At 38.9% G+C, this 23,077-nt stretch overlaps 2 protein-coding genes across 3 annotated transcripts in view; both read left to right on the top strand.

Annotated features, from left to right (window-relative positions):
• Positions 1-3,337, top strand: part of LOC131307575 (germin-like protein 5-1) — a 36,855-nt gene extending 33,518 nt beyond the window's left edge. The window contains exons 1-2 of one of the 2 annotated variants that reach the window (XM_058334166.1): positions 1,656-1,888; positions 2,601-3,337. In XM_058334166.1, the coding sequence (XP_058190149.1) occupies positions 1,768-1,888; positions 2,601-3,139 (660 nt within the window). In that variant the 5' untranslated portion in view covers positions 1,656-1,767 and the 3' untranslated portion in view covers positions 3,140-3,337. Of the gene's footprint in view, positions 1-1,655; positions 1,889-2,600 lie in introns of those variants that run through there. The other variant, XM_058334167.1, reaches the window with a different exon arrangement.
• Positions 3,338-13,733: 10,396 nt separating this feature from the next.
• LOC131307576 (germin-like protein 5-1) lies at positions 13,734-21,099 on the top strand. The gene is made up of 2 exons (XM_058334169.1): positions 13,734-13,980; positions 20,267-21,099. Exons 1-2 carry the CDS (start codon positions 13,857-13,859, stop codon positions 20,797-20,799), a joined length of 657 nt encoding a protein of 218 aa, XP_058190152.1. The 5' UTR covers positions 13,734-13,856; the 3' UTR covers positions 20,800-21,099.
• The last annotated feature ends 1,978 nt before the right edge of the window (positions 21,100-23,077 follow it).

Genomic DNA, 23,077 nt, shown 5'->3' with positions numbered 1-23,077 from the left:
TTACTAATTGTGAATTCAGGAACGAATTTAAAAATATGCATTAGTGGAGGCACACAAATTATTAAACTTCCCGATACTTTCTCAAAATATTGATACAATTTTTTGCCGGTAAAATAATTAATTGGTGACTATTTATGTAACTTTACCTTTTAGTAATTAAAAGAAAGGAGTGTGTTTGCACAAAATAAGTGTGTGAAAATTCCACACTCTAAAAAATAGATTGACAAATATCTGAATAAAGAAAATTTAGAGTAATTTTAGTAAAACGCTGTCATAAATTATTTGGTATAGTAAATGTGACTTTTTTAGGAAAACTCCCAATCGTTTCACAAATATTCAAAGATATATTATCCTAGAATCGAATACCATTGCTTAATTTATATTTGAATTCAAACCATGGTGCCTCTTGAGCATTCCAGGTACATACATATGTATCTATATACATGGTAATGGAAGGCGTATTGAGCGAGCTTGCGCACACGTCAAATTAATACCTATAGATTATTCCATGGTAATTTGCACGATTACGCGTGAGGATTATGAGATGGCCACAAGAGTTGCAGCTAAAGAAAATTGAATATAAAATCTCAAGAGAAAGCAAACTATCAAATCTCAAACCAAGCGATCACCAGGCCAACCAACCCTTATGATTGGGGAGATGTTGTCACTATATTGTCAAACCGGAGATACAATAACACATGCAAAGAATAAGAGGACAGATCATACGTTCTAGCACATTGGAAATGGTACAAGGTTAGTGAAGATTTTTCTTAGAGAAGATAAGTTCAACGACTATATATCCCCATTTAAATACAATCTTTTGAGCGGGTCATACGGCCTTGTGCCCTGAATAACAAGCTTGTTAATAGAATACGAAAACTAGATGAACTTCACCTGCCAACTATTGAATTTTATATCCATCTCAAAATCAATTAAAAAATGAGTGGAGAAATTTTAAATGTTATTAATTAAGTGATCACCTAATCCACTTCCAAGCAATTAAGATTCTATTTCCTGAATATCTCTTCTTACGTGTAGCCGCGTTTGAGGTCTGTCACGCGTGGCCACTTTTTGGATCCATCATTGTCCACCATTTTTGCTAGTCTGTCATTATGAGATGTGGATCGTGAATTTTTAAAATATGGAGTGAAATGGGCCCCGCTTTGATACCATGTAGAACTTTATATTCATCTTAAAGACAATTGACAATGAATAGAGAGATTCCAATGTCATTAAAGACAATTGACAATGAATAGACTTTCATAAGACACTGCGACACTACTTTGGTTGACAACAATGTTATTAATGGTGCCAGAATATAGTATCTCATGATATATTCGTCAAGTGGTTCTGGCCTGAAAATTATATATTTTCTTGATTCTAAGGTCTCAAATCGATTTTTCTTGCTAATAACTTATGAAGTTTGTCACATTAATTACCTCACGTGTAAGCGTGCATGTGATGTGGCTATACGAGAGGTTGTAGGGACTAATTCGAGATGCGTGCAAGTTGGTCCGGGACACTCTGTATTACTTTAAAAAAAAAAAACGTTTTATGGGACCTGTTTAATGGATATTGCATTGGCTTCTATGCCCGCCCCCCCCCCCCCCCGCGCCGAAAACATCTGCCTATAAGTAAGGCACCCATCTTTCTTGTCCCCAGTATCCAAATCCCAACTTCTCTCTCTTGTTATTGCTCCTCTTTTCAAGCTCTCTGATTTGCTTCACCTTTCCGAAACACAATACTTTTCGCATACCTCTTCCAGCCATGGCAGCTGCTGGAAAACTCTCTGTGGTGGCCATCATGGTGTTCATAGCCGCCATTTCCAACTCTGTTTCTGCAGACCCGGATATGCTTCAAGACGTCTGTGTTGCAGATCTCAATAATGGTATTGAATTTTTTCAAAAACCCGTCTCCCTTTTTTGCTCATACGAATTGTTCAACAAGCAATCGTACAACTACACCCATTTACACACCCACATTCACAGATTTACTACGCACGTCCAGTGTGTGTGCAAAATTTCTAGAATCCATATACACACCCTTGTGAGTATGGGCGTGCAAATGAGTGTGTAAGTAAGTGTGATTGTAAAATAGATATTGAAATGAGTTTGGTGAAATGCGGCAATAAGGGTGAAATTATTTCGTTTTTTCTTCGAATGACTAAAATGCTGATGTACATATTTCTTATCTGCGAAATAAACTGAAAAACATTGGCAATTTAAAATCATCACTTGGATTCTGAGTGAATCAAACTATGGAATTTGAAATTATAAGAGACTAACATACTAATTATATCGAAAATAGTTGAACTTATAACTAAGCAGTGCTAGTATCGAATATAAACTATGTGTGGGGCTGAAATTAACCTCTGTTAGCTTCACTACAGGTTTGTCAGTTTTCGTTGGTATTATTAAGTTTTATGGTATTCTCTCCTTTTTTCATAAGGAATCTTTGCTGTCAATCTTCGTCCATAAATATATAAGCTTTCGGCGTAAACCACCTTAATCTATTTCACTCTTATATATGTAATTACTCTGTTCTCATTTTTGCATAAAAACAGTACCTAATACTAATAGTACCTTATTTTTGAATCACAGCTGTGAAGATGAATGGTTTTGCCTGCAAGGCAAACTTTAGCCCATGGGATTTCTTCTCTTCCCGTTTGGCAATGCCAATGCCCACCAACAATATGCTGGGTTCAACCGTGACTCCAGCCAATGTGATGCAAATTCCTGGCCTCAACACCCTAGGTGTCTCCATGGCCCGCATCGACTTTGCCCCCGGCGGCCTTAACCCGCCCCACACCCACCCGCGCGCCACTGAGATCATTTTCGTGCTCTACGGAGAATTGGATGTTGGGTTCATTACCACAGCCAATGTGCTTGTTTCCATGACCATCAAACAGGGTGACGTATTTACTTTCCCTAAGGGTTTGGTTCATTTCCAAATGAATAATGGGAAAGGACCGGCCGCCGCTATTGCTACGTTCAACAGCCAGAATCCTGGTGTCCAAGCTATTGCCGCCACGTTATTTGCTGCCATGCCCCCGGTCTCGAACAGTGTGTTGAGTAAGGCTTTCCAGATATCATATCAGGAGCTTGATGAAATCAAGTCAAAGCTTGGAGGAAAGCCCTAGAGGGTGCTTGCTTTGTGATTTGGGGTGGGTGAGATAAGGATTCACGGTTTCAAGAAAATAAATAGTGGGTCCGAAAGTAAATCAATATTGTATTTGAATCCATTTACCTATGTATTCGGTATCGTTTCTTGTGTTTACCGAGAAATAAGACGAGTGTTTTAAATACCAATAACATCTTATTTCACCCTTTTCCTTTCACCTTTTGACAGCCGCGTGACTATCTCTCTCTTCCTTTCAAAGTCAAACCCAAGATAGAAACATAGCAAATTCCTCCCACCAACTAAAACATCAATGACAACCATGCACTTCTGCACACATGGCCTAATTATGGGGCATTTTGCATGGCTAAATAATTCATTTGAAGTATTTTGTTTTTATTTAATTTTTTTCGCATTTGTTAGTTTTTTGTTAAAATTTTTGTGAATTATTGGTTCATTATGATGAGAGGAACATATATAAAGTAGAAAATTATGATTGAGATCCAATTGTTTTAATCTTATTTTTGTTTTTTTCAAAAAATTTTTACTTTGATTTGCTACAGAAGTAGTGCATCAACAAAAGCATTAATTTGAGTCCGAAGACATATTCCATTGTAGGTTGATTCTCCTAATCCTTAGTTTATGTTATCGCGATTCCAAATTGTCATTCAAACATGTTTTTTTTTGCTCGGCAAAGGAAATTTTATTAGAGCTCGAAAGGGTACATCAAGAAAAAAGTTGGGGAACAAAAAAGCTCGAAAGGGTCATTCAAACATGTTAAAAAGATGAGATAGTCTTTTTCACATAGGCTCCGTGAACAATTCACGTAGCGGCGCAATCTTAACCGTTTATTGGCGCAATTAATGACTGAGATTCGTTTTCAATTATGACCGGTCATAATTAACTCTTCTCCGAAAAAATTTCATTAACATCAGGATCATCCAAAAACACGATTGCGATTGAACTCCGTAACTTCTTCTTTATGGAACAACTGTAAAGAAGATTTTCTTTATAAAGAAACTAATGGAACTAAGATAATCATTAGATAACTGACAACTTCTGCCACCCTCGGTGTCTCCCTTTCCAGAAGCAGCGAGAATCATTCGATAATCGCAGCCTTGAAAAAACTTGTGCGGCTAAGCACAATTATTTGGACATCCATTCTATATCCGATTTCTGTTGTGTAAAGAATTAGCTAATTATAATGATAACAACTCCAATTATAATACTACTCCACAAAATAGTCAGAGTCTCGGGACATAGAGCATGCAGGAGCGGAGTAGGTTTGGGGTTGGAGATTAGGTTTTGGTTCATTTTTAAGAAAACTTCTTTTCTTTTTTTAATCGGCAACAAAAGTTTATTTATTATATCTCGACAAAGTGTACACGGAACAAAAGTCCCAAACCAAAGCAATGAGAAACGACTCATTAGAAAAGAAGAGGCAAGATAGAGAGAATTCAGCAAAGTGCTGAAAACGAAATGAAACAAGAAAGCTACTACAACATATATTAGTTTAAGCAAAACATTAAAGACAGGCTTTTTTTTTGGTCTTTTGAAACAAAAAAATATTATTAAGAATAAACTCGACAATGGATACATCAAGAGAAAAGAAGAGGGGAAAAGGAGAGGGGAAAGAAAGAAAGAGGAGAGAAAGAGGGCCGGGAAAGGGAGAAACTTCCAACAAGAAGTTGAGAAGAGACAAGCTTCAAACTACGTACGGGTACCAAATACAACAAAAACTTCCAGTCATGGACAACATTTATATATCAGCATTTCTTTCGTGTATCTATATCCACATCAAACCATGCAACGTACCATTCTAAAGAGCAGCCGGCAGGGTAAGCATTGGATTGATAGGAATCATATTTGTGGAGCCAAAACCAGCAACACCTCTTCGACAAAATTAAAGCCATCAGGATAGATCAAAACACACCCGCTTCGTTTGACATCATATATTAACAGTCCTCAGCATCAACTTCAAAATCCTCAGAATCAACACCAACTGATAGAAAAAGGACCAGTAGCACAAGGATCCTCAATATTCACATGCACACCATCGATCATTTTGTATTTGCATCTTTAGGCCCAACTCGGTATTAAGCATAGGTAGGAGATAACCGATTTCATCATACCTCAGAAACCATCACACACTGTTGAGAAAATGGATCGAAAAAACATACTAGAACATAGTACTTCCTCATACATTTTGATCTCAAAGTCAGCATCAAGTATCCAAATCAAACCTTGACGGTGTTAGAAAACTCATTGTTTAGGTGTCTTTTTTGGGTGTAACTTTCTTTTTATTTTCCTTCCCTTTTTAGGGTTGTGGTCTATGAAGTATGGATACGGATACGGGATACGGATATGACACGATACAGATACGGCGATACGTCAAAACCTAAAAAACTAGGATACGGATACGTCGGAGATACGGCTGTGCAAATTATATATATTCATAATTATTAGTCTCCTACTAGGCATAAGAAGTCAAAATGATGTAATGTTTATATTTGCTAGGGGTAAAACTGGGAGAAAAATATAAAACTAGGAGTCAGGGAGATATAAAACTGTAATTTTTAGAAATTAAGGGACTTTAGTGTCGTGATAAAGAACTTAAGGGGTATGATCAAAACAATAGAACTTAAGGGGCTATGGTGTAATTTTTGTATTCTATATATTTTTTTTTTTTTTGCTCGGCAAACGAAACTTTTTATAGAAACTCGAAAGGGTACATCGAGGGTAAAACAAGACAAACGAAAACAGTGACTAGCCCATCCAACAAAAAGTTAGACAGCCACTACACCTCAACAAAAACTACAATTTGAGCTTACGAATACCGTCAAGAAACAATTTAAACTCCTCCACCGAATAAATCTTGATTCCGAACTTGGTCTTCATCCACATTGCGACTCTAGTTTTCACCAATTCTCCTACTACCTCGACACTCAAATTTGCATTGTTAAAGACGAGGTCATTCCGGGCTAGCCATAAAGACCACAAAGTGGCATAGAAAGACACTTCCCATATATTTTTCTCCAGATTCCTAAACCCGCTGTCAAACCACCATATAGCTAAATTTGCCAACGAATTAGGACAAACCCACGAAACATGCCACCAATCCAAAATTAGAGACCAAATATTCCAAGAGAATATACAGTGCAAGAAAAGATGATCAGGAGTTTCGAGATGCAAGGAACACAAAGGGCAGGAAACTGTTTGGCCCTCTTGAATGATATTCCTACTGAAGAGCTCTGATCGTGTTGGGGCCCTATCCTGAATCGCCAGCCACGAAAAAATTTCCACCTTAGGAGGGCAAAGATTTTTCCACAGTGAGCCCAAAAGTTGGTTCCGAGAATGACCAATCTCTTCCCATTGGTGGTAAACTGACTTGGAAGAAAAGCGATTATCGGTAGTCCAATTCCATTGAAGCACATCCCTCTTGGTCTGATCAAGAGTTACCAAAGCCAGTCTTAGATGTAATTCCTCAGATAGGTTAGTCTCCCACACATTCAACCACCTCTTTCTAAATTGTAGCTTCCATTGCATATTCCCTGACCTTTCCTTCACTGACCTCACCGTGTCCTCTCTTTGGTTAGAGATTAGGAATAGTCTAGGGAAAGCTTCTTTGAGTGTCCTGTCCCCCAGCCAAATGTGGTTCCAAAAGGAAGTGTCTTGCCCAGAATGGACTTGAACCCGAAATCCCTCAGTAAGGATCGAGCCAATACTAGAAGATGGGTCTGCCAAAGAACAAATATCTCTCCAAATGTTGGAGATACGGCCCGATCTCGGTAAAGAAGGTAGCCACGCTCTTTTATCCAGATTATACTTCCCCCTAATAACTTTGACCCAAAGAGAGTCTTTGTCCTCGTTAAATCGCCACCACCATCTGGACAACAAGGCAAGGTTTTGTTGAATCACCCTCTTAACTCCCAAACCACCAAATTCCTTTTTCTTTGCTACCATTTCCCATTTCACCAAATGAACCTTCCTCTTCTCCAATGTATCCCCCCAAAAAAATTGTTTTTGGAGCTTCTCTATAGCCTTTGCCACAGCCACGGGTATCTTGAACATTGACATGAAGTAGGTTGGCAAGTTAGTGAAAGAAGAGTTAATAAGAGTGAGTCTCCCACCCGTAGAATTGGTTTTCCTTCTCCATACAGTTAACCTCTGCTCCATTTTATCTAAAACTGGTTTCCAAGTTTTGATCCTTCTCGGATTAGCTCCCAAGGGAAGCCCAAGATACTTAATTGGAAGCACTTCAACCTTACACCCCATAACATGAGCAAGGGATAACACATCCGTCTGTGGAATATTAACTCCACACAACGAACTCTTGGAATAATTGATTTTCAGTCCCGACATGAGCTGAAAACATCTAAGGATCCTTTTAATATTGGCCATTTCCTCTCTATCATTGTTGCAAAAAAGAATAGTATCATCAGCAAATTGGAGGTGGGAAACTAAAACCCCATTGGTCCCAATTCTGACTCCTTTAATTAAATTTCGCTCCCTAGCTCTAACCAGCAAAATATTAAGAGCTTCCACCACAATGTTGAAAAGAAAAGGGGACAATGGGTCCCCTTGCCTAAGACCTATCTGCGTTTTGAACTCTTTAGATGCAGAGCCATTGATCAATACGGACATAGACACCGAGGAGCAACACTCCTTGATCCATCTACGCCACTTCTCCCCGAACCCCAATTTTAAGAGCAGATCAAGCAAAAATTCCCAGTTAACACAATCATATGCTCTTTCAAAATCGATTTTCAAAAGTAGACCACCGTGGCTTCCATTCTTCCAACTATGGATAGCCTCATTCGCTATCAAAACCCCATCCAAAATTTGTTTCCCTCCAATAAAAGCAGCTTGAGACTCACCAATAATTGAAGGTAAAAGGGATTTGATTCTATTCGCCAGAACTTTAGAAAGTAATTTGTAAACCCAACCCACCATACTAATGGGTCTGAATTCTTTGAAAAACATAGGGCTGCCTACCTTAGGAATTAAAGACACAAAGGTAGAGTTAATACCTGTAGTCAGCTTTCCAATGGAATGAAACTCTCTAAAGAAAAGCAGAACCAGATTCTTCATGAAATCCCAGCCCCTCTTTACAAAGGAGAAATTGAAACCATCTGGACCCGGCGCCTTTAAGTTGCTGCACTCCTTCAATGCTCCAACAATTTCCTCCTCCTCAAACTGTGTTTCCAAAAACAGAGAGACAGTCGGCTGCAATTGCCTAGGGAACAAACCCCCCAAGGTAGGCCTTGAACTTCTCTCTTCCAAAAAATTAGCACTAAAATGTTCAACAGCAGCTGCCTTTATTTCTATAGGATCTTCTACAGTTCGGCCAGCAACAATAATAGAACCAACAAAATTCCTTCTGTACCTACTATTAGCCACGGCCTGGAAAAATCTAGTGTTTTTATCGCCCTCCTTAAACCACCTTACTCTGGATTTCTGTCTCCACATCGATTCAGTTAAGCGAGATAGCCTCCAAAACTCAGTTTTGGATTTGCATTTGTTAGCTTTCTCTTCCGGCGTGAGTTGCCGATCTTCAGCAAGTAAATCAAAATGGTGTAGTTCCGCTTCTACTACTAGTAACTCTGAATTTACATCCCCAAAACCTTCCTTATTCCATAACTTTAGCCTCTCTTTTACAGCCCTTAATTTCTGAAGTAGCTTGAAGCCCGCCCACCCCGTCACTTGTGTCGATTCCCAAGTTTCTTTGGCAATCTTCAAGCAATCCGGGTGCGTTAACCAGATATCCATAAACTTGAAAGGCTTCGGACCCCAGTCCCTACTAACATCCATAATAACAACCGGACAATGATCAGAGATAAGTCTCTCTAATCCCCACTGTAGCACTTTGAATTCTTGAAGCCACTGTTGAGAAAGCAAAAATCTATCCAAGCGACTAAGAATAGCTTGGTATATAACTACAGAACAATAGAGAAACCCAGCAAAAAAACATAACGATCTACATCTGATCTAGCTGCCGTCATCGTCGATCGAAAGGGGTAAAAAATCAGTCGTCGATGCCACCGTCGTCGTCTGGTTCTCTCTCTCTCTCTCTCTCTCTCTCTCTCTCTCTCTCTCTCTCTCTCTCTCTCTCTCTTCAGCCGTCTCTCTCGTCTCTGATTCTCTCTCTCTCGCTGTGTGTGACTACCACCGTATCACAAAAGTATCCGGTCGTATCCCTCGCGTATCCGAAAATTAAAACATTTAATTTAATTACAGGATACTTATTTGCCGTATCCGATACGTATCGGAGCGTATCGGGTGCGTATCCGTATCTGGGAAGTATCCGATACCTATACGTGACTGGGTTAGGCGTATCCGTACTTCATCGGTTGTGATGAACTTTCTGGTTCTCCCTTCCCCTTTACTCGATGTATCCTTTTCGAGTTTAATAAAATTTTCTTTTGCCGAACAAAAAAAAAAGCATCAAGTATCCAAACTCTTAGCCCTCCGATAGATGGAGTTGAAAGAGTGACCAGCAATACCAAAATAATCACCAATACCGAGTATCGATATCCTTTCCCCAGATCTCTTATCCCTCCACAGATTAGGAGTTGAAAGAGAGAGGTCAAAGCTCAAAGATCTTTCCTCCAGTTGCAACTCGATCTTAGCCCTCCAAAATAAAGGAGTTGTTTAGCACCTTGCAACTCAATACTAGTGCTCTGTCCCAATTAAAACAGGTCACAAAATACCAGCAATATATAGCATATGAGTACTCCATATGGAAGCTGTAATCTACAAACTTACTTTGTTTACCTCTTTACTCACGATCAAACAAGTAGATGACATTATGTATGAAATAAATGCCAGGAAATTTTGAGTTTTAAGAAAAGCCAGACTCAAATTTTAAATTTGTCCGATTACTGGATTTGGCTTGCAAATTGAAAGTCACATATTCAAAACTAAAGGGTTGGCTAAATGTTTAGATTTTGCATTACACATTCACGTTTTGAGGTTACTCGTACAGCTTAGAGCATCCGCAATGAGTGTGTTATATTTGTGTATCAAAATGTTTGTTAAAGTATGTGTTAGAATAAAAAATGAGTCCTACAAGTGTGTGTTAACTTAAAAGTGTGTTAGTATATATATGAGTACCTCAATGGATTAGTTAGGAGTGTGTTAACTCTTTAAAATAATGTATCAAAACAATGGCTATAATAAAAACTTTTACAATGAGTCAATGACTATATGTCACCAATGTCATTTTTCTGTAATGAAGGAAAGGCCAACGGCCAATGTTCCTGCCACTCCACTTCCCATTTAAAAGAATTATGTTTAGAGCATGAAATTTCATTGCCTATTTTGCCTTTATTCTGACCTTTGGTGTTCAACGCATATATAGAAAAACAATGAAAAAGGCAACGGTAAATCAAGCTAACGGTAAGTTTTCAAAAAAGAATGTAGTGTGGGCATTTATGTTTTTATGGTTGAAGTTTGAATTTATAGGGATAGAACCCACTTATTGTTTGTTAACTTCTTTGCTAAACTTGATAACCATACTAACACACTACTACATTTAGCACACTCTAGCACACTCTAACACACAAGCATTGTGGCACAAAAAATACAATTTTGTTTGTTAAATCTTAACACATATAATTAACATATATACTAGTTAACAAACCCATTGCGGATGCTCTTAGCTATTGTGAATTCCGGGACAGATTTAATTAAAAACATGCATTAGTGGGGGCACACAAATCCAAGGCTGTCTTTATTTTTTCAATTTCTCTCGACGAGACGAATCAATAATTCACAAAAATTTAACGCAAATTTTTTTTTTGCTCTGCAAAACAAACAATTTAATTCAAAATTAACAAATGCAAAAGAAGAAAAAATTGAACAAAGACATAACATAAAGACGATGCAGCTTTTTTAGGAAAACTCTCAGTCGTTCTACAAATATTCGAACACATATTAACTTAAAATCGAGTGCTATTACTTAAATTTTATTTAAATTTGAACCATTGTGCCTCTTGAAAAGTCCGTGTACATACATATATGTTTTTTTAACAGCAAAAAAAGAATTAATTTTATTAATCTTTGAAACAAATTACAAAGATTAAAAAGATCCAAACCACGAGGCACGAAGATTACCATCTATCTATCTATCTATCAATATCCTATGCAAATGTGTGTGAGCCTTCAAAACCTTCAAACTCCGATCCCAAATTCCTAGAATTTTTAATTCAGAAGCCTCTCAATCCTCAATCATAAATTCCTAGAATTTTTGAGTTTTTTTAAAAAAATGAGAGAGAAACGTAGGTGGGGTGAGAGAGAAGGGGAAGCGTGGGAGATGGAAGGAGAGAGATGTGGGAGTGGAATATAGAGGAAAAATTAGTCTATGTTCCTAAGACGCTGTCATGTGGTACTCTAAATTTATTTGTCACACATATATGTCTTTCAGTGCATAAAATGAGACCAATGCTAGCGTAAATCGAACACATTTGATACATGGGGCCAATGAGACCAATGTTCCTAAGACGCTGTCATGTGGGAGATGGAAGGAGAGAGATGTGCATAGAATCAGTGCATATATGTCTTTCAGTGCATAGAATGGAAGCAACTAGTGTTGTACCCATTCGATACATAGGGCCAAATTGATTTTTTTATCCTGTGCATCGAACGAGTACAAACGCTAGTATATGTATATATACATGGTAATGCAAGGTGTCTCGAGCAAATTTGCTCACACACCTTGGATTAATACCTATAACTCGGTCCGTAGTCGTTTTCACAATTACGCGTGAGGATCAGAGATATAACCCAAAAACCTAAACAATAAAACATACTATATAGAATAAGAAGCCAGATCACACGTCCTAGACCTAGCAAGTTGGAAATGGCACGAGGTTAGTGAAGGTTTTTTTTTTTTGTTTTAAAAAAGTTCATTGACTCTATCCCCATCGAAACACAATCTTTGAGCGGGTCGTACGGGCTTGTGACTTGAATACCAAGTTTTAGACAAGTTCGTTAATCCAACAAGAAAATTAGATTAATTTCACCTGCCAACGGTATGGGAGAAATTTTTGGGTGCTGGTAGGGTATTGTCCACATGGTATCTTGTCGGTAATCTGGACTATCCAATCGTGTTTCTGACGGTCTGAATTTAAAAGAGACAAAAAGAGAAGAGAGAGTGGTGGGGTGAGGGGAGGGGAGAGAGAGGGATTGAATCCAGACCGTCCAAAATACGATTGGACTGTCCGGATCACGAATGAATACCACCACGTGGTACCCGCTTGGCACCCAAAAACTACACAAATGTAAAAAATAGTACTAAAAACTGTAAAATATAGAGACCCTTAGACAGTCCTTTAGCGTGACTTCCCATATTATTATGGAGTATTAATTTTTTAACGGGACTGGGTCATAAATGGCGCACCCATATTATTTTCTTAACTGGACTTGGTCCCACCGAAGAAATCCTTATAATAACTTATCACCTTCCAATAGTATTGACCTTTTGATTTTTGTTTGAGACTTCCATAAGACACTATGCCACTTTTTTATTCTAAGCAAAAAGATTTTATTAATTTTAAAAAAAATACAAATATTAAACGGATCTCAGGCACACCGGCATAAACGTCATTTGAGAACCAACACCAAAGGATGACAAGAAGCCAACCGCACCAAAAGCCTAAACAATGGGAACACGAGCCAAGCCCGACACAAAACACTCCACAAAACAAAACACCACAAAAATCACTAAGACAAAAACTAGACCCATCACCTAAAACCCGAACACGAAACAAAAGACCCAACATTTACAGCCACACCCGAAACACCAAAGAAACTCAAAGGAGCAAGACCTAAAAACCATAAAGAAAACCAGAACAACAAACCTCGAACTTAAAATTCCAAAGAAAGGAATGCATCCTCCTCGAAATCGTCATCATCCTCCAGGTAAACCTCATTCTCCAAATCATCAAGACACTATGACACTTTGGTTGACAACATCAATGGTGCAAGAATATTATTGGATCAGATGATATGTATGGTTTCATCAAAGTAATACTGATTGAATTCAGTATACCACAACTCATAATACCGCATATTTCACATTTTATCCTATTACAGTAAACAGTATACGATAAATGTTTTTTTTTTATGAAATGGCAAAAATATTATTGATAAAAAATTTGATAATGGGTACATTGGGAGGACCTTCCAACAAGAAGTTGAGAAGAAAAAAAAAAAAAAATACAGCCGATAAGGAGAAAAAATCCTCCAAATCAATGTGTAATATATGATACATGTTATAGACCATATAAAATTTATCAAACATCGTATATGTGATCCTGTTCGATATATAATCTAATTTGTTATTCATATATATCAACGTAAAATTTGACACGGTTGAGTGAGATCAATATGAGTATATAGATGTTTTGTTTACTCCATCACGTGAAATAGATGTTATTCTTTGGGTAACTAATTGTCTATTCGAAAACACTGTCCAAGAAAGGGCATAAAATTAGTTTTTTCCGTTCTTTGCGGGGGCGGGGGCTTTATGGGGCCTCCCTCTCTCTCTAACTAGAAGACTTTCTCTCTCTAATGACCACTGCCTATAAATAAGGCACCCCACCTTTCTTGTTCCCAGTATCCAAATCTCAACTTTTCTCTCTTGTTATTACTCCTCTAGCTACTCCTCTAGCTTTTTCCAAGGTCTGATTTGCTTCACCTTTTAGAAACACAACACATTTCTCATACACCTTCCAACCATGGTTGCTGCTGGAAAACTCTCTGTGGGGGTCGTTATGGTGCTAGTAATAGCCACCATTTCCAGCTCTGTTTCTGCAGATCCGGATATGCTCCAAGATGTTTGTGTTGCTGATCCCAATAATGGTATTCCCTCCGTCCAATTTTCATTGTCCATTATTTTGTTTTTCTATTTTATGTCTTTTACCTATATTTTTTAGTGTAGATCTTGAAAAAATATGCAATAAGAATTTTGCTTGATAAATCTCGATTAGTTTTATAATACAAAGTTTTCAAAATTAAAAAAAATATTATAAATTTAAAGATATAAGCAATTAAAAATTAGCACGCAATTCAAAAATAGACAATGAAAATGGAACAGATGGAGTATTTATTTTGTCCATAGAGCAATGCTAGAAACACCTTAATTTAAAACACAATTCTGGACATAACCTTGTCCGGAACAGTTAGATGTGTTGGGTGGAGGAGTATTGATCACACACTTATAATGTATGAAACTCACAAGAGAATTGCACAAACACACTCACATATATTGAACTCATTCAATCTGAAAATAACATACAAAGAGGAGGAATTTCTCTCTCTGTAACTCTCTTATTCTCTTACTCCACTCACACATATTACATAATCAGAATACATTCTTTTATAGGCAAATTAAACAGACAAGTAGATAACTTTGCAAAGATCACAAATGAAATACGGAAGCTTAAATTCAATGCCCACGTTTTTGTTCTTGCTCTTCTTGCAGGCTTATTTGACCAACTTACCTTAGGCAATCATAGCCTCCAAAACAATAGTTCTTCTTGCAGGCTTATTTGACCAACTTACCTTAGGCAAAGCCTCCAAAACAATAGTTTCACACGTTCCAAATCAAGCTTACTGTTTATTTCAACATCCCCCCTTAAGCTTGATTCTCAGAGATTCTTCATTCCAAGCATTGTCTTCATTTTGACGAAAGCTTCATGTTTGAGGGGCTTCGTAAAGATATCTGCTGCTTGATCATATGTCCTGCAAGAAACTAACTCCACTTCATTTGCTTTTACATGCTCTCTGATGAAGTGGTAGCGGGTATCGATGTGCTTGCTTCTTTCATGATGAGTCGGGTTCTTTGCAAGCGCAACTGCAGAGCGGTTGTCAACATAGATCTCTGTGGGCAATTTTTGCAGAAAGCCCAAGTGCTTCAGCACATTCCTTAACCATATAGCATGACAGACAGCTGAGTTAGCGGCAACATACTCAGCTTCACAAGATGACAATGTCACAATCGCTTGCTTCTTGGATGTCCAAGTGAAGGCAGTATCTCCAATGAAGAAAACGAACCCTGTTGTGCTCTTCCTTTCATCCAAGTCTCTTCCCCAATCGCTATCTGAATAGCCGGAAAGATTCAGGTCACCGCCTGACTGATAGAATAGTCCGTCATTATGAGTTCCTTTGATGTAGCGGAGAATCCGCTTTGCTGCGAACAAGTGTAACTGATCTGGCGTCTCCATGTATCGACTGACTAGCCCAACACCATAGAGTATGTCTGGCCTAGTACAGGTTAGATATCGCAGACTTCCAACCAAGCTTTTGAAATAGGTTGGATCAACATTCCCAGTATCACTTTTCTTCAGTTCCAGTCCACTGTAGACTGGAGTCGTCACAGGATTGCATGTCTCCATCCCGTACTTCTTCAGTATCTCCATGGCATACCTGCTTTGGGAGATAAAAATTCCTTCGTCACTTTGCGTCACTTCAATGCCTAGGAAGTGAGCCATAAGTCCGATGTCCGTCATTTCGAACTCTTGAAACATCGTCTTCTTGAATGCTTCAAACATGGCTGGATTGTTGCCTGTAAAAATCAAGTCATCAACATAGAGGCATGCATACAACTGGCTTCCATCAGTCTCCTTCTTCATATAGAGTGCATGTTCGTAAGGGCACTTCTCGAATCCATTCTCTTGGAAGTACTTATCAATTCTGGTATTCCATGCACGAGGCGCTTGCTTCAGCCCGTATAGCGCCTTCGTCAATTTGTACACTTTGTCTTCATGACCTTTCTTCACATATCCAAATGGCTGCTCAATATAGATTTCTTCTTCTAGAAATCCATTCAGGAATGCTGTCTTGACATCCAACTGGTAGATCTTCCATCTTTTCTGAGCAGCTAATGAGATTATTAGCCTGATTGTCTCCATCCTGGCAACAGGGGCGAATACTTCGCCATAGTCGATGCCTTCTCTTTGCTTGTATCCTTTTGCTACAAGCCTTGCCTTGTATCTCTGAACCTCTCCTTGAGCGTTCTTCTTAGCTTTGTAGATCCACTTTACTCCAATTGCCTTGTGACAATTTGGGAGGTTAGTCAGCTCCCAAGTCTTGTTCTTCTCTATGGACTGAATCTCTTCATCCATAGCCTTCCTCCATTTTCCTTCTTGGGTAGCTTCCTCGAAACTAACTGGATCACAACTGATTTGCAGACAGAACATGGTAAAATCTGCATCCATCTGATCTGTATTCTGATACAGATCATTCAAGTTCCGAATTCCTCTGGGCCTCATGTCTGAAATTTCTCGTTCAACTGGTGAGGATGGTTCACCTTGTTGTGGTGAAGAGAAACCACGGGAAGATGCTGGTTGATCTTCTGGTCTACCAGGTACATCTCTGGTTTGTACCTGTTCTTCATCTTCAAGTGTTAGCTCCATATTCTTGGTAGCTTCTATTTGACCCCAGCTCCAGGATTCATTTTCCTCGAAAATGACATCTCTGCTGAAAATCACTTTCTGAGTGATGGGATTATACAACCTGTATCCCATCGTTCTGTCACCATATCCAACAAGGATACACTTAACTCCTTTGTCTTCGAGTTTGGTTCTGTTAGCCTCCGGAACTTTAGCATAGGCAATACAACCAAACACTCTGAGATGACCCACACCTGGCTTGTGAGTGGACCATGCTTCTTGTGGTGTCTTCGACTGCACATTCTTCGTAGGACACCTGTTCAGTAGATAAACTGCACACTGAACTGCTTCGGCCCAAAATCTCTTGGGCATGTCTTTATCTTTCAACATGCTTCTAGCCATGTTGAGAATGGTGCGATTCTTCCTTTCAGCTACACCGTTTAGTTGAGGAGTATAGGCAGGTGTGCACTGGTGTCTGATTCCTTGTTGCCTAAGGAATCCCTCAAATTGATCTCCAGTGTACTCTCCTCCTTGGTCTGACCGCAATGTCTTAATGTGGTAGCCGCTTCCTTTCTCAACAAGAGCTTTGAACTCTTTGAACTGTTCAAATACTTCTGACTTCAATTTCAGAAAGTATACCCACGTCTTTCTGCTATAGTCGTCGATAAACGTGAGGAAGTATCTGTTCTGACCATTTGAGATTGGCTTTAATGGACCACAAACATCTGTGTGTACTAGCTCGAGAGGCATAGATGCTTTCCAATCAACTTGCTTTCCAAAGTTATTGCGGTGTTGTTTGCCAAGAATGCAGCTTTCGCATACCTCATTTGGATGTTGAATATGAGGTAAGCCCTTAACCATCTTCCTATTCGCCAACAGCTTCAAGCTTTCAAAGTTGAGGCGCCCATATCTGAGATGCCATATCCAATCTTTGTCATTGATAATGGCATTGAGGCACTTTGGCGTGTCATGAAGAACAGTTAGCGGAAACATCCTGTTCTTCGCCATCATTACTCGAGTTATCAGCTTCCCTCGAGCATCCGCAACCGTCAGCTGCATATCCTTCAGGCTAATTTGATAGCCTTTCTCAAGGAATTGTCCAAGACTAAGAATATTAGTCTTCATGTCTGGAACATAGTAGACGTTAGAGATGAATGCATGATCTCCATTTTTCCTTTTGATTATAATATCACCTCTCCCTCGAACTGGTACTTTAGAGAGGTCACCAAAAGAAATATCTCCCTGAACCTTTTCATCAAGTTCAGTAAAAAGCTGCCTTGAGCCAGTCATATGATTACTGGCTCCAGAATCAAGAAACCATGTACCTTGATCCTGCTCGATTGGGTTGTGTGCCATGAGACTCATTGAATCTCCTCCTGATGGCTCCTTGTCTGCATAGTTGGCTATTTCGCCAACTTGATCTGATGCTGATCTTCCCCGGCACTCGTTGCTATAGTGGCCATACTTTTCGCAATTGTAACACTGAACGTTACTTTTGTCAACGTTCGAACGATTGTTGTAACTGCCTCTTCTGCCTTGTCCTCCTCCTCGTGGATTATGACCTTGTTGTCCTCGTCCACCTCCTCTTGGAGCATAATTTTGTTGTCCTCGACCACCTCCTCTTGGAGCATGATTTTGATTCCCTCCTCTGGAGAATCCTCTGCCACCTCTGCCTCTGGAATTTGAATTTCTAGAGCCTCTTCCATGGGAACCATAGCCTCGTCCCCTCTGAGATGTCCCCCCTTGCTCGTACCTTCCTTCATTGAGGGATAACTTCATTTGTAGAGCTTGTTCCGGGGCTCTATCATCGTCTCTGTGCAACTTCTGTTCGTGGGCTTGCAGCGAACCCACGAGCTCTTCAATAGACATGGTTGAAACGTCTTTAAGTTCTTCTAACGTAACAACGATGAAGTCGAATCTGCGATCCAAAGATCGCAAGATCTTTTCTATAACTCTCGTGTCGGTGAGAGTTTCGCCATTTCTCCTCATTTGATTTGAAACCACCATAATTCGAGCATAATACTCAGAAATAGATTCTGAGGATTTCATTCGCAAAGACTCGAATTCACCTCGTAGTGTTTGAAGGCGAATCCTCTTTACTTTGTCAGCACCTCTGTAGGTCTTCTGCAGCTTCTCCCAAATTTCTTTGGAAGTTTTGGCGGAAGCGATGATCTCGAATGTGGCTTCGTCAAGTCCTTGATAGATGATGGACTTGGCTTTGCAATCCTTCTTTCGCTCGGCACGAAGTGTGGTCTTCTGTTCCTCCTTTAAAGCTGTTTCAGCTTCTTTTGAGGCGGGTTCATCGTAACCTTCTTCTACCATCTCCATAACATCTTGAGCACCCAGCAGTGCTCTCATTTGGATGGACCAATTATCATAATTGTCCTTGGTGAGCTTTGGAATAACAGCTTGGGATGTTCCATTAGCCATCGAAACTAGAAATGATGGAATCTAGTTTACTGGGGTCAAAATGAAATCTTTGCAACTTTTGAACTTTGACTAGATAACTTCAAAAATACAGGAGTTAGACTGCAATTGAACCTTCGGTGGACCAGCTTTTATGGAAAGTAGCTTGGTAGGAGGAATTGGATCAGACAACTTGTCTGGTGGTGAAATTAAATGTAATCTTTTGTTTTTTTAAAAAAAAAACAAAGACACCTGCTCCTTTCTTCTTTGATTTTGACGATGGAACCAAAGAAGAAAAAATTGCTTCTTCAATCTGGAACTACAGAGACACACTGTCCGTCTGGCTTCGGGTGTGACCACTCCGGTTTCGTCTCAATGATTCGGCTTGGTTCACCAGACTTGTGGAAGATGAATAGCTGCGCTTTCACCTCCAGTCGGACGGCTTCGATCTTGCCGGGACTGAACTCGTCGGCGTGAGACGATTCAGTTTATGGAATCGAAAAACTGAGTGTCGATCACTTCTGTTTTTCTGGTGGAAAAGACAGATGGTACTTTTTTTCGGCGCACTCAAAAATCTGGGCAGCACCAAAAAAAAACTGATTTTGAGTCTGTTTGAAAAAAAATAGCAGGGCGAAGGTATGTTTTGTGAGAGAGATTTTTTTTTTTTTTTTTTTCGGGATTAGCCTAAGAGCTCTGATACCACTTTGTTGGGTGGAGGAGTATTGATCACACACTTATAATGTATGAAACTCACAAGAGAATTGCACAAACACACTCACATATATTGAACTCATTCAATCTGAAAATAACATACAAAGAGGAGGAATTTCTCTCTCTGTAACTCTCTTATTCTCTTACTCCACTCACACATATTACATAATCAGAATACATTCTTTTATAGGCAAATTAAACAGACAAGTAGATAACTTTGCAAAGATCACAAATGAAATACGGAAGCTTAAATTCAATGCCCACGTTTTTGTTCTTGCTCTTCTTGCAGGCTTATTTGACCAACTTACCTTAGGCAATCATAGCCTCCAAAACAATAGTTCTTCTTGCAGGCTTATTTGACCAACTTACCTTAGGCAAAGCCTCCAAAACAATAGTTTCACACGTTCCAAATCAAGCTTACTGTTTATTTCAACAAGATGCACATGGATTTAAACTTATTTAACGGTTATGGGCACAGTTTTATTAGGAGCTATGTTTTTGAAATGTGTATTCCTAGCCTATGCCTGTCCAAATCTCGTAAATCTATTTCATTTGGTGTTGTAATTATTGTGCTCTCATTTCTCATTTTGACATAACAACAGTACCTAATAGCATACTACCTTATTGCTAATTCATAGCTGTGAAGATGAATGGTTTTGCCTGCAAGGCAAGCTTCAGCGCATCAGATTTCTTCTTTGCCGGTCTAGCAATGCCAAAGCCCGCCAACAATATGCTGGGTTCAACCGTGACTCCAGCCAATTTGATGCAAATTCCCGGCCTCAACACCCTAGGTGTCTCCATGGCCCGCATCGACTTTGGCCCCGGCGGCCTTAACCCTCCCCACACCCACCCACGCGGCACCGAGATATTATTCGTTCTCTACGGAGAATTGGATGTTGGGTTCATTACCACAGCCAATGTGCTTGTTTCCATGACCATTAAACAGGGTGACATATTTACTTTTCCTAAGGGTTTGGTTCACTTCCAAATTAATAATGGAAACGGACCGGCTGCCGCTATTGCTGCGTTCGACAGCCAGAATCCAGGTGTTCAGGCCATTGCTGCCACGTTGTTTGCTGCTCTGCCCCCGGTGTCGGATAGTGTGTTGAGTAAGGCTTTCCAGATATCAAATCAGGAGGTTGATGCAATCAAGTCAAAACTTGCAGGATAGCCATAGAAGGTGCTTTGTGATCTGGGGTGGCCGGTCGGTTCTTGGTTTTCTTCTTCTTGTTGTGATTGAAAAAGGATTCATGGTTTCATGAAAATAAATAGTGGGTCGGAAAGTGAATCGATGTATTTGAGTTGATTTACCTATGTATTCAGTTTCATTTATTTAGTGTACCAAAAAATAAGATGAATGTTTTAAATAACAGTAGTATCTAACTACGTATCAATGATAGTAGTGTATCACCCCACTTTGTATTTCACAATAAGTCACTTGAATTTTTAAGTTAGAAGATTTTTGTGCATATCTCTATCGTTATTGACTTGGAAATGGTCGAATTTTAATGTCAACTTCATTTTTGTTTTTTGATCTCACTCTTCGCAAGTTGCAACATTCCTTATCCTTCATCTATGTTTCATGGATTTGGGTAGTATCGGCGTGAGTATGTGTTTAGGTATCAGATTTGTCTGTATTTTGTTACGTTCATAGAATACACAGACTATTATATCTTTCTAATTTTTTCAGATACAATGGTGCTCACAAGAAAGTCAAAAATGTTTTACATGGTATGAGGAATTTTTTTTTTTTGAACAGGAAAATTATTTTATTAATCTTTGGAAACAAATTACAAAAAAATTAAAAAAAAATCAAAAGTACGAGGCATCAAAGCAGAGCAATGGCAAACCCACAAAAAGATCACCCCCTCACTCCGACAATCATATGAGGTTTTGATGCATAGACATGTGGTAGGTGGAATCAAATACAACTTTTGATGCTTGCAGTAGGTGGAATAATTTGTACTAAGATCCCTGCTACAAAATTAAGTAGTAATTAATCAACAAAGCATGCATCAATCTGAATCCGAAGACACATTCCATTAATTGTAGGTTTATTCTCCTAATCCTTGTTTAGGTTAACGGAAAACACTTTTGAATATCATCCCACTCTGTAACATGCTTGATTACACTAGACCAATCGCAATTATAAACGTACAAATTTCTATATTGAATTTGTTGGTCATCGATCGATTCCAAACTGTGATTCAAACATTAAGAAGAAACGAAAGGAAATAAAATAATTCAGGGGTCTCTGTTGGGACAAAGTGATCATAATTGAGGGGGTGTTTATGTACTTTCGCCAAAACCAGATTCAAATTTTAAATCTGTCCGATTTCCTGGATTTGGCTCCCAAATTGAAAGTCACATATTCAAAACTAAAGGGGTGGCTAAATGTTTAGATTTTGCATAACACATTCACGCTTCGAGGTTACTCGTGTGGTTTAGCTATTGTGAATTCGGGGATGGATTTAAAAATATGCATTAATTAGTAGGGGCACACAAAGTACTATCAAACTTACCCCATTATTTCTTAAAATGATACAATTTTTTGCAGGTAAAATGTCACGCCCTCGATTTTCAACATAATTAAGTAATACATTTCAATAAAAGAGAAACCTCGCATATCATATACGTTACCCAAAGGGGTTTCCCACCTGTTTAACTTACAAACAAGCCCTTAAGTTTTGATAATTACAACTTTAGTCAAAAGAAAATTCAATAGTAATTATTTACAAAACCATCTTTAACGAATTGAGATCTTCACAAAGATGATGAAATAACCAGTGATGTCAGCTTCCAAAAGTCTTTTACTGTCAAGCACACAATGCATGCAATCTATTGCCCGGCATCAGAACCTGAAAAGAAAGATTTGGTTGAGCTACACTAGTCCAGTAGAGAATTCTAAGCTCAAGCTATATGTAGTTTGAATGAATCATACACCGAGAATGAATGAACATGGACAGATACGCCTATAGTACAAGTGGCTACCAACAAACTGCAAATTATCGCCTAAGAGTCCTAGACTTCACATCAATGTCACTAGCCGTTTACTTCTTTAACTAGTTATGTTATTAAACTCCTCTTCAAAAAAAAAGTTATGTTATTAAACTCACGTCATTCCACATTTGTCTATAATCAAATCAAAACATCTTATCATTCTTTGTACGGTAGTACAATCTTTCTCGTGTCCACATTGATCTTCATTAAATCCCTTTATTACAAAACCTTTCCTTTCTTTTAATCCGGTATTTCCCATCAATCATCACTAGGGTCACCTCGGGTCTAGTTCCCTCGAGCGCAGGGTCACCCCGAGTCTTTTCCCTTAACAATAATAATCAGTTGGGGTCACCTCGGGTCTAGTTCCCTCGAGCGTAGGGTCACCCCGAGTCTTTTCCTCCAATAATATGAATCAGTTGGGTCACCTCGGGTCTAGTTCCCTCGAGCGT

The sequence above is a fragment of the Rhododendron vialii genome, chromosome 11a (genome assembly GCF_030253575.1).
Source record: "Rhododendron vialii isolate Sample 1 chromosome 11a, ASM3025357v1".
Classification (NCBI taxonomy): Eukaryota; Viridiplantae; Streptophyta; class Magnoliopsida; order Ericales; family Ericaceae; genus Rhododendron; species Rhododendron vialii.
The sequence above is the reverse complement of the archived record's forward strand: the minus strand, read 5'-3'. Positions and strand labels throughout refer to the sequence as shown.